This window comes from Micromys minutus (genome assembly GCF_963924665.1).
Source record: "Micromys minutus genome assembly, chromosome: 5".
Taxonomy (NCBI): Eukaryota; Metazoa; Chordata; class Mammalia; order Rodentia; family Muridae; genus Micromys; species Micromys minutus.
The window spans coordinates 79005447-79023525 of NC_137974.1; the positions used below are offsets into that span (position 1 = coordinate 79005447).

At 44.7% G+C, this 18079-nt stretch overlaps 1 protein-coding gene across 1 annotated transcript in view; it reads left to right on the top strand.

Moving 5' to 3' along the window:
- VWA3B (von Willebrand factor A domain containing 3B) overlaps window positions 1-18079 on the top strand; it is a gene marked incomplete at both ends in the record, with an annotated part of 152420 nt that overhangs the window by 63399 nt on the left and 70942 nt on the right. The window contains 4 exons of the mRNA XM_080917533.1: window positions 4731-4885; window positions 9284-9422; window positions 10667-10798; window positions 16046-16144. Coding sequence (XP_080773659.1) covers window positions 4731-4885; window positions 9284-9422; window positions 10667-10798; window positions 16046-16144 — 525 coding nt within the window. The remainder of the gene's footprint in view (window positions 1-4730; window positions 4886-9283; window positions 9423-10666; window positions 10799-16045; window positions 16145-18079) is intronic.

Here is an 18079-nt window from a genome sequence, read left to right on the forward strand (position 1 = left end):
GAGGGAAGAGGGTGGAAAGGAAAGCAGGAGTGGTTGTGACAGCAAGGGGGAGGAGGGAGATAGGTGTGACAGTAATGGTGGATGTTGGGTTTTTTTGGTTAACAGGATTTAGAATCACCCAGCAGAAAAACCTGTGGGTATACTGATGAGGAGAGTCTCTTAGATTGGGTTAAGTGTGGTTGGAAAACCTACCCTATGTGTAAACAAAGTCATCTGGAATGTGGGCATCACCTGCCCATGGACTGAGGCTCCAGGCTGAATAAACAGGAGAAAGTGAGCGGAGAGACGAGCATCTGTCTCTCTCTACTCCCTGGTGCGGACGCCTCATGCTCCTGCTTCCCAATCTCCCCACCATGATGGACTGCAGCCCCACACCATGGACCAAAATAAACCCTTCCTCAACTTGGGTTTGTCAAGTGAATGTGACAACAGCAAGAATAATCCAGGCAGGAAGGCTGACCTGCTTTGCAGCAGTCCACTCTAGTTCTGAGCCACCTAACACTCTTACAGAAATACTTGAGTGTCTGTTAATGACCTAATCATCTTTTAAAGGCACCACCTCCTGCTATGGTCATGTTGGGGACTAAGGCTCAACATGGTTGGGACAAATGACATTCAAACCATGGCAAACACCCAGGAAAGGGTGGAGGTAGCGGACCAATGGCTGGCTACCCATTGAGAAATAAACATCTATATGGGTAGATCAGGGACCCCAATACTCGGTGTAAACTGTTGCTAAACACAGAGAGACTGAGCACTGTCACAGTCTGAAGCAGAAAAATCAGTGTGCATGTATATGTGTATGTGTGTATATATATGTGTGCACATGTGCTTGTGTGTATATATTTGTGTATGTTTGCATGTGTGTGTATGTGTGTATGTGCCAAGGATCAGCCTTGGTTTGGAGAGGGACTCTGAGAGAAGGACTGTTTGAGAGTAGCAAGACATAGGACTGGAAGTCAAATTGTAGGTCGCAAACTATGTTCTACTCAAGACAGCTTTCTAGATTGCTCTATCTTCTACATTCTCTGGAGATCTTCAGAAAGCACTCCATTTTGATTACTCAGTGGAACAGCATTCCTTGATCCCAGCCCCTTGATTCTCAAACAGAGACTATAATAAGATGCTGGGTAGGACCCTGCCTTCAAATGAACTTTCCTACCATGCTCAGCCCTGGACCTAGCTCTCTCTGTCTCAGGCTGACCTCGAACTCAGGAATCTGCCTGCCCTTGTATCTGCCTGTCTTTGTATCTTTCTGACAAGCTGGCTCACAGTGCCACTGCCTCTGTTCCTTTAGATCTGTGAAGTTCCAGATACAATTCATATTGCACCCTTATATTTTACATAGTTGAGAAATTATATATTTTCAAACCCATGTTTTTAATCATTCTTCCCACAGCCTTAAGGAATGGCATGAAGGTTGCAGCATTCTACCATTTTGCTCAGACATTAGACATACCCTCCACCCCCAGACGTGTGCTGTCTCTGAGTATCATGGAGTCATTAACCTTGGCAGAGAGAACATTCCTTGAAGGAGGAACTAGAAAATATTATACAAACAACCCTAACATCCTTACAGCGACCATCAACACTCATGGAGACCCTGTTGGTTTTTCTTCCAGAGGCAGAAAACCATGTCAAGCTAGACTCAGCCTATATGTATGTGTGCACACGTGTGTGCATATACGTGTGGTCTGCATGTATGTTGGGCACTGAGGATGTGGGAGGATCAAAATCCTGCTCAAATACTGGGTCACTTGATATATCCTAACAGGCTGTGATTGAAGATCAAGGCCTTTACCGAGAGGTTTGTAGATACTCTGCTCTCTGATGTGGCACCACACTGGCTGCCACCCAGCTCCTTGCCCTCCTCCCAGTTGGGCCATTTTCTTCTAGCTGTTCAACTGTGTCACTTTCACCTCCTTACCCCTGCGTGTTTACAATGGGCTTCAGGAGGAAAACATATAAATTGAATTAGAAGAACACAGCACTGACGTAAAGCTCGCTCCCTGGCCCGTCCTCGGAGGCAGGAACAATCACTGCAGCTTGGGGGAAATCTCATTTGCCGCTTTCCCTTTCCAGGATGGTCTTCTGGCTTTGCAGACATCATTCAGCTGTGTTCAGGAGGTCATACACAACTAAGTTTTCATTTAGAAAATACTCAGCCCTGGGTATTTAAGAGTATCAATCCTTGCCGATTTTGACATGGCTGGCTGTGAGCTTCTGGTTATGTGGCAGGTTCAGGGCCAGCTTGAATGGTGAGCTTGCTCTTCCTTCTTGGCAGTCTCAGTGATATTGTAAGGGCCATGAATCCCCTGCATGGCTGTCTGGAACAATACTGGTTCAGGTGTCCTATAGTCCTGCGCATCTGAGAAATTAACAACGAAGAAAATCTTGGTGTAGAGGGAGAGGTAGGGAGCATTTTGCCACTTGGAGAAACAATTTTCCTCATGCCTTTAAACTGGGTGTCGTCAGGTACAACTTGGGAAATGTCCATCTCTGCACAGAGCCTCGAGGTTAGGAGATTGCCCACTACATGTGGTCTTTTCTCTGTCACAGACACGGAAGTCACAGGTAGAGAATCTACACAGCGCTTTGTGCTCCTTACCACCAAGGAACCTTGGCTGTTGGTGTTCAGAGCTTAGCCTTGGTGGGGAATGGAGTTGCTGGGTAAGGAATTCTCTTACCAGCGTGAACGAGATCCTCTGGGCTGCCATGTTGCTCTACCCTTTGGCCACGCTGCTTCCTGGCAGCCTGCCTCCACACAGCCTTTATGGCTTGCTGTTGCTTTACTTGGCTGTACCTCAGTCTCCTGGGGAAATGACATCATGAGGACTGAGAGACAGGCAGGGAGGGAGCTTTTGTGTGTTAGCCCCAGGGACAAGTATGGCTGAGATGGAGAGATAAGGCACCCTGGTAGAGGACAGCTCCCTTTGCCACCCCACTCCCCTACCTCCTGCTGATCAATACCGTCCTCACCACCTGTCTCCTGGTTCTTGTTCATATGTGACCCCAGAATTCTTGTTCTCCCTAACAGGGTCCGGTCTCTCTCTTGGACCCATTGACTCCATGTGGGTGGTGGCCTTTTCTCCTCTCACTTTCTGACTATTCCTCTCACTGCTTTCTGACTATTACCGCCTCCCCAGTCTGCTACCTGCCTCCTTGGGCCGTGCTAAGCCCATCTCACATGCCTCTGTCCCTGTCCTTGCCACCACTGACTCCAGCCCCTGTTTTCATTCTCTGGGATGCCAGTGCCACATGGGTGACCCTTATGACACAACGTTTATTTCTTCATCCCCTCTCCTGACGGCTTCCTCCTCCACTCCTCTCCCTGCAGTGGTAGGTGCCCTTGACCTCGTTATTATGAAGAACTGCAGACACAGCCCATGCAATCGGCTCTAACCAGGCCTCTTAGATTACTCATCTAGAGCACTTCTGTGGCTTGACACCACCCCGGTGTCAGCCTCCCTGGGCTCTGCCGGTTATAATTCCCGCCACGTTTCTGCTGTCTCCCATGTGTGTGCCCCTTCGCACACATCCTCAGAACTTTACCCCGTCCTAGATCATTTCCTGTATCCAGCACACGCCCCACACTATTTAAATCTACATTTGTTCCATGTCTCGTGGATGGCAATTGACCGTGCTAGAACAATCTGGAGGAGTCATGGTGCTCACCTGCCCCAGGAAGGACAGACCTTGCTTCTGTCTAACACCCTCACTTCTAGAACTTTCCATCAGCTTCTAAGCACGTGTGTGTGTGTGTGTGTGTGTGTGTGTGTGTGTGTGTGTGTAGCTCAGAGGCCAGCCTCTCGTGCAGCGTGCTTTTAGTTGCTTTCTGTCTTATTTCTTCCTTGAGGACAGGGTCTCTTACTGGACCAGAGGCTCATTGATGTGACTCAGCTGCCTGGCTAGCATGCACCAAGGATCTGCCTACCTCTGTCACCCCTCCCCGAAGCCAGCATGCAGTCACATGTATCCTGGCATGCCCTACTATTTACACAAGCACTGAGGAAACTCAAGTCCCCATGCTCATGCGTCTGACCAGCTGAGCCATCTCCCTGGGGCACTGTATGATAGCTGTTAACATACACTCGTTTGATAGATTTTTCCTGACTGTGCAGTCTCCCAACGATAGCAGTGAACATCAGAGAAAGGTTCCACCAACATGGCTGTTGTCACATTGTGAAGGACAAAGGAGTTTATTGACCCCCCAAAGTCTGTCTTTGGAGTATGGACTTGAGCTATGGACTCAAACAGAGGAAGAGTTGGGGCAAAAGGAAAGGTCTGCATACTTCAGCTGTTGGGCAAGCTGGACCAGGTCGACCTCTCAGTTCTGGTTCTGTGAGGTTTGAGGTTGCCACTGTAAGATCACTGCCTGGGGCAAGAGGTGGCTCATTATGGAGTCACATGACATTGAGGCCTTGCTGTTCCTGGAATCCAGAGTAATTACAGGTTTACGATACCTTCAGGTGCCTTTTTGGATGGTTTTGGTAGGATCTGGACAGTAAGATCTTTCAGTTGCTCTTACCTTTATCTTTGAAAGGAGATGCAGTGTTAGGCATATACTTAGGTTATACTTAGGCTCTGCTCCGGAGGTTAGCATGCCAATGTGCTGATGTACCAGGCGATGAACTCAGAGGAAACAGATACAAAATGGAGGCAAAGCTATCCAGATTTTAAAAAGAGTTTCTAAGAACCTGCTATAGCCCCCAACTTCATCCTTTCCTTAGGACACCAATAAGAAGACAGTCCATGCCAAATACTGCAGCAGATTCCTCCACGTCCCCTGGAAGGATGGGAGCTTGGTCCACGTCAACATCACCAAGGAGAAATGCAAGCAGTACAGGAAAAGAATCCACACGGCCCTGGCCAGGATCCAAAGGAGGTTGGTATTGTTTGTGGTCACTCCTGGTCTAGTTGCTCGTGAAATTCTGATCGGCATGACTTAGAAAAAATCTCAGCCAAATGAAGTGGTCAGTTAAGCCAAAACTTCCATCTATAATTATTGACGACATTGCCAACAGCAAATTGAGATACTAGCATTCAGGTTTCACCGGAAACAATACGGGAACATGTTATTGTGCGTGCATGGTATGATACGCATGTACATGTATGTATGTGGAAAGGGGACAGCAACGAAGGTCCAGTGTCTTCCTCAGTTGCCCTCCATCTTAATTTTTGAGACCATTTCTCACTGAACGTGGATCTCGTTGATTAGTTAGACTGACTGGCCAATATGGTCCAGAGATGTCTGTCTATCCTACCCAGGACTGGGGCTACAGACACGCAACACACTGAACCTGGCTTTTCTGTGAGTGCTGGGATTCTGAGCTGAGATATTCACACCTTTGTGACAGGCACTTTACCAATGGAGGCCATCTCCTCTGAAGATTGTCATTAGACTAAGGAATGTTCCTGTGTGTGCTTTGGGGGTTCTGTGGGCCACGGGTAAATCTCAGGCTTTTGCATCTAAACTCTCTCTCATGGAACTATTTCTCAAGAAAAACTCTTACGTAGCTGTGACATACTAGAAAATTACTGGGAAATAGATACTGTACTATTTTAGAAAAACAATTAAAAAAAAAGAAAAACAATTAAAATGCACACTTCCTGTCTTTCTTTATTGTGCTCTTACGGTTTGCCCATGCCCAAGAAGCTGCTATGCCAGTACGAAGACCCCAGGGTTGAGTTCATGTGGAAGATTTAAATTAACACCCTCAAGTCCCACACATCAGGGGACAGATTTGGACCATGGAGACCGAATTCATTTCGGTGTGTTGTCTCTGAGGTCACAGAGAACTGGAAAAATAAGAAATAAAAGAATGAGGAGAATCCCAGCTCTTTCACTTGCTGTTTGGCCCCGGGCACGTTAGTTAGTTAATGACATGTTCCATCTGTTTCCTTGGTAATAAAGTGGGAATAGTGTCAGCATTTGTAAATTTGCTCTGTGGGTGATGCCAGATGCTAGATCTAAGGTTTAAACCAGTGGCAGACCTGCCACAGCGTTTGAAAATGGATGCTCTTTCTACGCTCCTGCCGATTGTATTACAAAACCAGATGTAGCAGATACCTAACTGCCCAGTATATATGCCCAGAGCCCCAGCTTCTCAAAAGCCACATGGTGCTAGATTACTCACAGCAAGCTGTCCCTGTGTCTAGCCCCCTCTGCTAGGGTCCTTGAGATGGCACTCTAGTCTTGTGTGCACTCCAGCCTCTGGGTCCCTTTGTCCCTTTCTGGCCAGTGTCATGAACAAGCAGTATCTCTCTTCATTTTCTGTTTTCTGCAGTACTGTGTGAGAATCAGCACCAAACTCTATCTTGTATGTTTGGCGGAATTCACCATTAACACCATCAGAGCCCAGAGTTTTCTTCTCCGCGGAAAGAGTTTGTGGCCTAGAACTTGAAAAGCACTGAGTTACAGTTCCCCCGATTTGTTGGAAGACTCGTGCAAATTTTCCACAGTCACCGATTTTCTCTTCCATTGTTCTTATAGTCTACCCTCACTCTCTTTTCCGAGTTCCCCCCACTTTAAACGTGCAGCTTCAATGATGCCAACAGTGCAAACAGTTTAATTCCTAATGTAATGATGAAGAATTAGAATTAATACAAATTGTATTTGCCCACACCCTTTTCTATTGCTCTCTACCCCTTTACATAAACCTGGTTTTCCACCGGGCATCTTTCATTTCTACCTGAAAAGCTGTGTTGGTATCTGTTGTGGTTCAAGTTGTTAACAATGAATTGCATCTGCACTCAGTGGAAACCCCCTTAACTTACTTCTTATTTTAGAAAATCTTTTTTTTTTTAAAAACTAAGTATAGAATTCTAGTTTGAAGATTCTATCAGTTGTTTCTTTAAAATGTGTTCTGGCCTGTGTGATTTATGATTTTAAAAGAAGACCTTTCTTCTTAGGCTCTGAATGCGCCATGAATTTTTCTGCCTCTGGCTGCTTTTAATCGCGGGGTTTCATCAAATTCATGACATTGTAGTTTGCTATGGTGTCCCTTTTTTTTTTCTCTTCTCCTCCCCTCCTCCTTCCCCTCTCTTCTCTTTTCCTCTCCCTCTTCTTTTTTCTCCCCCTTCCCCTTTTTTCCTCTCCCCACTTCTCTGTGGGTTCTTTGACCTCCTTGGATCTGTAGGCACATTTGCTTCCATCAAACTAGAAACATTTTTGAATGTGTTCGTATTTCTCCCTTTCCTGTTCATTGTTGAGACTAATTACAGATATACTTGTGTATTACAATATTGTGTCTACTTTTCTGTTTCACTTTCAAACAATTTCCTGACATCTCTGCTCACTGATGCTATATAACTCCCCCCCCTTTTTTTTACTGCAGATGCATCCCCCCAGGAGTCCCATTATGGATCTTTTAAATTTTAGTATTTTTTTTATCACTTGCATTTATACTTGAGAATTTCATACATATATGTAACAAAATAGATTTATGCCTAACCCCCATTTCCTTCCTTCAATCCACCTATAATCCCTAACATGTCCTAATTTTATGTCTTCTTTCATTAAAAAAAAAATAACTAAGCCCACTTAGCACTGATATATGTGAATGGGTATGGGACCCTGCCTGGGAACATGAGAAACATATCAGTGAGTACACACCCCCAAACAATTACCCCCCCCCCCACTTCCCTCCCCCAGCTACCAGCGGCCCGTAGTTCTAACCGCAGCTGTTTGAGTCTGAGTGCAGCAGCCACACTATGTGCAGGACCCAGTACTTCTGGGGCTCTTCCCCATTCTGTCTCTTACCTTCTTTCGGCTTCTTCTTCGTAAAGTTTAGAATCCTTTTCTTTCTTTCTTTCTTTCTTTCTTTATTTTTTTAATGTCTTCCATTTTCTCTCCCAGTTCTGATCCTGGACACAAGAAAGTCGTTTACAGTGACCACATAACACCCTTTGCTTTTCTGCTGATTCTAATATTAGAACTAGTTGCTTGGCAATTAGTTGCCACTAATTCTAATATTAGACTCGGTTGCTTTATTTCTGCCAACCAGATTTCCTACTAAACGTGGGATATTTTCCTGCTTCCTGGCATGGGATTTATTTTCAATTCTCTCTCTCTCTCTCTCTCTCTCTCATTTTCCTGGAGTCTAGGCATTTCGAAGTTTACTGTGTTGGATGCTAGACTCTGTTCTTGTGAGTTTTGCAATGGTGTTAAGGTCCTTAGAGCCTATCTGAGTCTAAGCCGTGGCTTTAAAGCCGACTTAGTTCTGCTGGTGAGGTGACCCGCCTGTAAGGATCCATGGGACACTTTGCTCTGATGGCTGGGGAAATGAGTGACTAGTCTTAGGTGTGTGAACTCCGGTGAGCTCCCTTTGGATGATTTTTCTCCTTGGCTTTTGAAATTTCTTCACAAGCCCGCCCTGATCACCATTTGGTCCAAAATCCCTGCAGATACATGCAGATATGGCTCTCCCAGCGCTGGCTCCCTCTCTCTACCTTCCCATGCATAACTACCATTTGCTGTTTTGCCCTTCAAGTTCCAGTTGCCTAAGCCTTGCAGAGCTCCACTGAGTCAGGTCTTTTCCTCCATCTTCTTTCCCCATCCCCCCACTGCAAGGCTTTTCCTGAAGCTGTGAGTTTCAGTGAAGACTGGGGGAAACTCCGGGCTATTGGCCACTGGCCACAGCAGCCCCACGTACCCAGACACCTTCGTTGTTTCAGGGCTCTGGGGTTACTCAGTGCTGTTTGCAGACTCCACGGGCTTCAGGAAGGAGCTGCCTTCACCAATGGTATTGCACTGATGTCTGATGTCAGAGCTTATAGAAGTTGCATAGTAGACAGTAATTTGCGTGTGGCTTTCTTTGCATGCATTTCCCCTGCTTTGTATTGATTTTCTTAGTTTTGTTCCACTTGAATTGATGATGGGAAGTGGAGGGAGGGGACTGATAAGAGAGCCAAATGGAAGGTTTTCTTTTTTAGAAAAGATTCCTTTTCATCAGTGTGTGTGCTTGTGCACGTGAGCGAAGGTAGAATACAGCATTGGGTCTCCCTGAGCTGCAGTTACACGTGGTTCTGAGCTGACTAATGTAGGTGCTGGGAACTGGATGTGAATCCTTTGCCAGAGCTGTAAGGGATCTTAACTGCTGAGTTGTTTCTCTGGTCTCAAATGTAGGTTTTTCTGCAGAAAAAGAAAGATCTAACAGTAAAACCACCCATTCATCAAAGATCTGGTACAAACAGATCCTGGGCTCTGCAACTGTAGCCCTGTGTTCTGAAGACGAGCTTGTTGCCCCTGGACTCTGTCTACTCTGACACCTTTTCCTTTTAGGATTAAGTGGCTACAAAGTGGGAGTCATGTCCTCTTTGGCAAAGCTCGTGGAGAGTGCATCTATGTCCTCATCGACACATCTTGCTCAATGAAGAGCAGGCTGAACCTGGTCAAGGACAAGATCATTCGGTTCATACAGGTGAAGGACTGTCACGTTCTTATACTTGGGCTGGTATGTCATAAATTGCACCCCCAATAGTCACTGTCTGTAGTGGCTCTGAGCAGTGGACAGGGCCACACTGCATAAAAGGGTCCCCGAGAAAGCCACTCCAGAAGTGCTCCCCTTTGCCATTCTAGAACTCTTGAGTGCTCCCTGGCAACCAGACTTGTCCTCGGCTGGGTCCTTTATGTCACCATCACCCCCGTAGCACTGAAGTGTGTGTCTATACTTTCTGCCTGAAGTTGTCCCTAACATATGATAACCAACAAACTACTATTGTTTTCTAGATATGTATTATCTTGACATCTTAGGTTTCCTGTGTCTATCAGGGAAACTGTGTGAACTGGCCCTAGAATTGCAAGTGGGAAGGATACCTGCTGATCCCACCAAAATGTCTACTGTGGTAGACTAGTGCTCGAGACGTCTGGAAATGCCCCGTGTGCGCTGAGTTTACTTACGGGATAGAAACTGTCGAGAAATAGATTGTGCCACGAGAAAGGTGATGTCCGTACGTGGACCCGTTCTTTGGTGACATAGATCCTATTCATCGAATCTTATTAGTCAGTGTCTTAAAGTTTAGACAAGCATCTGTTTAGAGCCATGAACAGGTTGGCTCATGATGGCAGGTCCCGGTTTCTGTCTCATTCACCTGGGCTTCCCTTCACTCATTGGCTTGGAAGCAGGTTTGCTCCCTGAGTGCGGTTTCCACCCCTGCATCTCGCAGTATTGTCATGGGTCTGTTGTGCTGAGAGCGGAGAATGCTTAAGAAATACAGAATATAGCTCTTAGCTTCCCCAGGAGAATCATGGGCGGATGACCAGCATCAGGTGAATGGGCCTGTGCCCAAATAATAACCTTTCTCAGCAAAACAGTGTCATTTTGAATTTTCTTTCTTTAAGCATTTATCACTCTTATTCAGCGCCGAATTAGTATCAGCAATAAAGTTAGTATTTAATGTCACAGTATGACATACATATGTAGCATATAAAACTATCTATACATTCATATATAACATCAGTAGAGGCCAAACACCCAGACTATAGAATTTGACTCAAATGCCTTTTACAGCAGAAACGGTATTTTTTTTTTCAACTGAAAACCATTTTTAGCTAGTTTCTAGGGCTAAAAATGAATATCCGAGAGACTGCCTCAAACTGAAAGCTCTCCTCGGCTCTGTTTACATCTGAGTGGTTTTGTGGTTAAATAATAATTGTCTCTTACAGGAACAGCTGAGATACAAAAGTAAATTCAATTTTGTGACGTTTGATGGTCAGGCAGTTGCCTGGCGGGAAAAACTTGCTGAAATCAATGAAGAGAATTTGAAACAGGCTCAGTTGTGGATTAGGGACCTTAAGGTAAGACGTCTACTGTGGTAGACTAGTTAGCGCTTGAGAAGTCTAAATATGGGCTGCGTTCCCTCACGAGATAGAAATCGTTGGGAAATGGCTTGGGTGCCAAGAAAGGTGGTGCCAATACATGAACAGGTATTTGGCTACACGGATCCCATTCATCCAATCTCAAATATCAGCATCTTAAAGTTTAGACCAGCATCTATTTATAGTCATTGTCCCTCGGTATCCATGGGAGATTGATTCCAGGACCTCCTTCCCATCCTATGAGAGCCACAGGTGCTCAAATCCCTAACGTAAAATGCTGTGAGATTTGCAGAGAGAGAACCCACACAAAACCTCCCATGGGCCAAAAATCATCTCTGCACAACTCCCAATACCCAGTGCATGTAACAACGAGCTACTAATGGGCAGAGATTTATGTGTCTTACTTAAGTTCCTACCTTTTAAATATTTTGTTTCCCTTTTTTTTGAGCCATGAATTATTAAAAATCTGTTATTTGTTTTCCAAGTGGTGAGAGGTTTTCACGTTGTCTCCTTATTAATTTTGACTCCAGGATGGCCTAAGGCATACTTGGCAAGATTTAACTTACGTTCAATATTGTAAACCGTTTTTCATAAAAAAATTGAAAACATAGTAGAAATTATGGACAATTAAGTATAAACACTTAAATCTATAGGATGTGGCCACCATGGTGCTGGGTATTAAAGAAAATAACCATAATTAGTCATTTCTCTATTTTTTTTCTTTATCAACTCTATCTCAGTTTTGCTTTGTGCTTTTTAAGATTCTGTTGTTTAGTGAATATGTATTAGATTCTCTGTGTTTGTGGACTGAGCCTTCCACCATTATCTAATGTCCCTTCTGTCCTTAGTTCTTCCAACTGCTCTGCAGTGTGTAAGGAGCCTGGCTTTGGAATACATGCACGTCTTGGCACCAAAAGGCTGAGGCAGGAGGATAATGAATTAGAAGCCTTTTTAGCTACCTAGAAAGACCCAAACAAAAACCAAACAACCCCATTCACAAACCTAAAGTGTACTCAGTATGCTAATTAATCCTGCTTTAAAAGAATAAATTTGTAAAGTATCACCTTCATCCTCTTTTCTTTTCTAGCTATCTTTTTAAAAAAGATTTATTTGTTTATTTTATATGAGTTAAAAAAAAAACAAAAACACTGTAGCTGTATTTAGACACACCAGAAGAGGGCATCGGGTCCCATTACAGATGGTTGTGAGCCACCATGTGGTTGCTGGGAATTGAACTCAGGACCTCTGGAAGAGCAGTCAGTGCTCTTAACCACTGAGCCATCTCTCCAGCCCCATTTTCATCCTCTTATCTCCAGTTTACCCACGTTACTATATTTGAAGCAACTTCTTGTAGGATTAAGGGATCTGGTCATGACTGTAAATAGTTCCCCGATCTCTGTCCAGTAATAGGTGTTAGAGCCATGCATAGGCATTGTTGATATCTAGAGCTCACATCTACAGTTCGGTCATTTGCTTACTCTGTATCCTCAGCTTCATTCTTTGCCTTCTTGCCGATCCTGTGGTCACTTGTAGAGCTTCCTTTTACTTTTACTGTAGCGCTCTGTAGGGTTTTCTAGAGCTTGTCCTGGTAGCTTTCCTTATACAAAGTTGCCATTTATTACAACCTCTGATACTGATGTAAGAGGACTCCAAGGGAACAAGCCTGCTTTGTTTACACCCTTTATGCTCCATCCACCCTAAAGGTGTGACTGAAATGGCTCTCCTTTATGCAACCGTTAGATGCTATGAAACCTACCTCAATGGTAACACGTGACTGGAGAAATGTAGGGCGTTTAGGGTGGCCTTCTGCAATGCCTTCCATGCTCAGGGTTTGCATTTCTACTATTGCTTCTTTTGAGCTGTAAGTTTTTATTAATCACCCTTTAAAGAGGAGATTCCCAGCTGTAGTCACATGCTCTCCCACCAGCCCTGAAGTAGGCATTTCCACCAGATGTGACTTAAGACTGCAGATTCATTTCTCTTGACACTTGAAACATGTTGGGCCACTCCCTTATGTCTCTGTGGTTTTACATGAGAAGTGGCTGCCACCCAGACTGGAATTCCTTAATGGACATTGCAATATGTTATTTCTCTTTGATTGTGTTTAGGGAGGGTTTTTTTTTTTTTTTTTTTTTTTGCTTTAATTTTCAGAAATTTACACACAGTGTATCTAGCTATGGTTTTCATAGATGTTAACCTATTTGCAGTTTTTCTCAGCTTCTTGAATTATAGTCTTTATACTTTTCAGCATAAATTTGGATTTAGAACAAAGTAATTATTTTTCTTATTTGAAATTATGTACATGTGTATAAAGTGGGGCTGTGTGCACAGCGAAGGTGCCCACATGGGTTAGAGTTATCACATCCCCCAGAGCTATGGCACACGAGTGTGAGCTACCCAGCATATGTATTGGGAAGTAAATTTGTGTTCTCTACAAAACTAGTATAGATAACCCCCACATCATCTCCCCAGCCCCTGAGAGGCTTTTGAAAAGCCATTCTTCCTGAATATTTAAAAAATTTCTCACTGTCCTCTCTTTCTCTTATAGTACAAATATTCTATCTGTTTTACTGTCTCAGAGATCTCTAAAGCTGACGGCTTTTCTCAGACAAGTGAGTTGTTTCTGGTTCTTTCTTTGTGTGGAGACCGTTTTTTCTTTATTGCATTCTGGGCAATCTGATTATTGTGTCAGGAGACTCTTCTAGTTCAGCAGGTGGACACTGTCTTGAGGTTTAGCCCGCCTGAGCTGGCTCATACGTGTGAGCTTTCACTCTGGTAGCCACTTAGTTTTCAGAACCACCTCACAATGCTGGGACTCGCAGTCGGCTCCTCCTTGGTGCTGACACACAGTGGTGGAAGGTATAGCCCTGGGCCTCCTGTTCCCAGTGGATGACCTTCTGGGGACACAGGAATAGGTATTGCTAAGTCCGAGTCTCTTTGGGCCACAGGGTAAAAATGCAGGGACTACAGGTGCTTAGCCCAGAATATACTCAGATGTCTTTACTTTTATTATCTTCAGTTCTACCACTTTTTGAACAGCTCTTTTTGTATGTGCGCGCTTCAGCAATAAAATTGCTCGTCCAATCCTGAACAACGTAGGAAGCTGGGGCGGGGGCATCGTATTCTGCATTTGCCTGCTTATCTACTTGTCTTTAGTAGCCTTTCATGCCAGCTCCACAGTGAGCTGTCCACTCAGCCAGAGCAATGCAGCCAGTGCCAGGTATCAGTGTGGCAGGGTCAGCACGGTGTTTAACGCAGTGTCTTCATGTTGCCAGCGCTGCCATAGAAACCCCTCTCACAACAGTTTTGCCAAGTTGTGTTCTAGCCCTAGCACGATGCAGGGCAAAGTGGGTCTTGCGTACCTTATTAAGTATCCAAGGATAGAGAGAAGAGGCCCAGGAGAGAGGAGCTGCAAGGGAGGAGTCATAACTTCCCCACCTGGGTCCGAGCGGCTCTTAACAGAAAGGGATATGAGCTGGAGTCTCATCACTCCTTGGACCACCAATCTCCATTTCCTTATCCAGTTCTTAGAAGAGAGCAGAGCCTGTTTACCACACGGAAGTTGAAGCTCTGGTTTCCCTTCAGCTCGGGTGTTAAGTGTGTGTGGGGCTCATGCACACAACCTCAGAGTAACCTTCCTGGATTTGAATTGGAAGGTAGTGAGCCCAGAAGGTGGGTCTACCTACGGGAACTATGACAGCAGTGGCATATGCAGACGGCTGAAGCCTCTTGGGTGGCAGTGGGCTGCTGGTCTGTCTCATGTCTGACAGCGCCTGGTTTGTAGCTAACCACAGCATCTGGTGTCCTGGTGGTGTTGCGGTGGGGTCCCTGCCAGGCAGACTTACAGCAGGACTGGGGGCTTTGTTGGTGTGAAGTCCCAAGCTAGGTTTCCCAGCCAGATGGCAGTACTGTGATCTCTCCAGATGCCCTTGGCATAAATTCCCTCTGGCTTGGATCAATCACAGTTGCTTTTCTTGCTTACAACTGGGGTTGAACTGATACCATGGGTCTGAGATGAGGAAAAAGGGTTAAATCTTGCAGTCTTGTGTATTTTACAGATAGGGATTATATCTGGGTAAGGCTCATTTTTGGATGTTAAAGTACATTTTAGTGAATCTATATTTATCTGATTTCATTCCACTTCGTACTGACTCATGAGACTTTTCCAATTTATAATTGTTTGATGTATTTGGTAACACTGTTACAAAGAATTATGGATGGTGTTACAATTAACTTTCCTACGTAAGAGAGAAAATAAGCTGTAATTTATTCTCTTTGATTTTAATTTCTACAGTTAGTCCTCAGTAGCTATGGGGAACTGGTTCCAGGATCACCTCCCCCCACCCATGGATACCAAACTCAACAGATGTTGCTCATATAAAATAGAGCATGTTTTCGTATGAACTATGCATGTCCTGCTGTCTGTTTTCAACCACTTTCAAGTTACTTTTATCTAACACAATAAAAATGCAATTATACTTACTATAATATAGTGAATTCTGACTATAATATATCATTTGGGGAATAATGATTTTTTCTGATATTTGGTATTTACATAATTTTTTTCTAAGCGTTTTCAACTTGCTTGGTTGAATCCCTGGGACATGGAACCCATAGGCACGTGTTTCCAGCTGTGCTAATCTATTTCCATCATACTCAAAGCAGAACAGCGGGACCTCGTGCATTCATCCACATAAGACCCAGTGTCACGCCTGAGCACCCTCTAAGGCGTATTTCCCACTGTAACCTCTGCAGACTGGATTTATGCTAGAAATGTTCATGTGGTCATCATTAAAACGAGAGCATGCTCCTGTTTGCCAAATACTGGGTGGCATGACTAAATCCCTAGCTGGAACAAACATGATCCCAACCAGGAAGCATGTATTCAGGCAGCTTGATTAAGTTTCATCCTTAACTGAGTTAGCGGTTCACGCAAAACCACATGGACGAAATTGCATTAAGACCCCTGTTGTGGAGACAGGAAATCCACAGCCTTGGCTTCCAGCAGACCTTGGACTGCCAGGCTAGAGACCCTGAATGCACACCTGAGGGCTTGGTTTCTTGGGATCACTGGTCTTAAATTATTTTGTTAATGAAAATTTATCCTTTATTTCAGAAGTCCCCTTCCTCCCCATCCCTCTTTGTTTTTTTAATTGAAGTCAAGAATACATCCCACTTGTTCGTAAGATCTCTCTGGACTGTCTCTTTCCCGTCCCATGCCCACAGGTTGGAAGTTCCACAAATACCCTGAATGCCCTGAAAATTGCTTTTGCTGATGAAGAAACACAAGTAATCTACCTTTTGACCGATGGGAGACCTGACCAGGTACTCACTAAACTGGATGGCTGTGGTCAGGGCCAAGCTCTCCCCAGGCAGAAAAGATAATCTTGTTGATTCAGACCTATCATCCCACATGCATGGGCAGCTGAGGCAGGAGGATGACCTGTTAAACAGCTGCTGGTTATAGAATGAGTTCAAGGTCAGCATAAACAGCTTAGCAAGACACTGTCTCCGATTTTATTTTGAAAGACTTAAAAGGGGGGTTAAGGCTATAGCCCAGGGGTTGAGTGCTTGCCTAAGCATTCGAGGGGCTCTGTGTTCAATATCCAGGGCCCACTCCCCCAGAGATTTTTATAGATGTTTCCCTGAAGCAGGGACCTAGAACTGAAGTATGAAAAGACATCAAGGAACCCCCTCATCTTCCATAACTCTGAGAAACATTTATGGGCATCGTGGAGGAAGCAAATATTTTGTTCATAATGTGACTCTTATTCACAGGGCCTAGAGAAAATGCCCAGGGAAGGAGAGGCCTGCCTTATACACCAGGGACATGGAGATTGCTTTCAGTTCCTTTCCTTTGAGGGCTCAATCTAAATATGTCTCTGGGCAACATCCTTGGTTCCACCCCCAATTTTAGCTTCGCCCTCAACTTAAACAAAAGTGTCCCTTTCAAATGAAGCATTTTTGGCTTTGTTTAGCCTGCCTGGAAAATATTTCAGAAGCGTCTGTTCTGCTTCTTCCGAGCTTTGTGAATGAAAGATGGGTACTCGGGGCATTAAGTAAATATGAGGATTTTCCAGGCCAGCACAATGTAAATCGACCGCTAAAGTGAATTAGTATCAACACGTATCCCGCCTTGGAAGATGTTTATACGCACAGACTGCCTGTTCTCAAATAACCCGTGTCAAATGGCTCAAGGATTAAATATCAGAGCCACTGGATTTTTACCACGGCAGTAGATTTACGGCAGAGAAACAGTGCACTGGTGAAATTTAATTTGGAATGCTGTTTCCATCTCTCTATTCAGAAGCAGTCTGTGACTCTCGTGTGTCCCAGATGGTGTCAAGGTATGAGGCTGAGAAAGAGATCCTCACCTTAGGGAATGTGCTGGTTGTATACAGTTCATTTTGACATAGTCCAGGGGGTTGAGGCTGTCTGTTCTATGTCTAGCAGCACAGAGGGATGGATTTAACTATACAAGGGTTTCCTAGTGGGGAGGGGCTGTACCGTGTCTGGAAAGGAGAAAAAGAACTTTTTGAACAAAGGAGTCTAAATTGTTCTGGGTGGTGGTGCAGAAGGGTAGGTGTATGGGAGGCAGGGTCATGCTGAGAGAGACCGTCAGGACATGGAGGGAGTGTGTAGTGTAAGCTAAGGGTGTTCATGTCAGGGCTATCGTACAGGTTAGAAGGGTGGGTGTCACCACAATGGGGACTTTCTTAGGAACAGACTTATCACCCCTCCCTAGTTTGGAAACAGCCCTGATAATGTCAGGGACAAGCCAGCTGTGCCAAAGCCTCTTCTGAAACCCTAACAAAGGCCTGTAAGCACGTCAGCAGGAAGACTGGGGAAGAGGGAACTCACTTGGGAGTCCTGGGGGCTCGGTGACCAGCTTGGGAGTGGGCAGCAGGGGAGTGGAAAAGGCAAAAAGGAGTTAACCACATTCTGGTTCGTTATAATATTAGGAACTCAACTGCAATTCCAATTAAGAGAAAACAGGTTTGGGGTACCAGAAGGCACACAAGATGTTCAGAAGCCCCAAGAAATGTGAGGACGGTTCAGTAGTTCAGGGCTTCCAATCATGTTCTTCCAAGGACCTAGAATCTCACATTCATATATCCAAAATATATTCATGTAGTTTTCTGAAGATTGGTAACTCCCAAGAGACTGTGTCTCATTAGACAGAATGCACTAAGGAGAGAGGGGACAGCTGGGGTCTGAAGAATGACGGTTACCCAAAATGTCACTCATAGGCGGTCATCA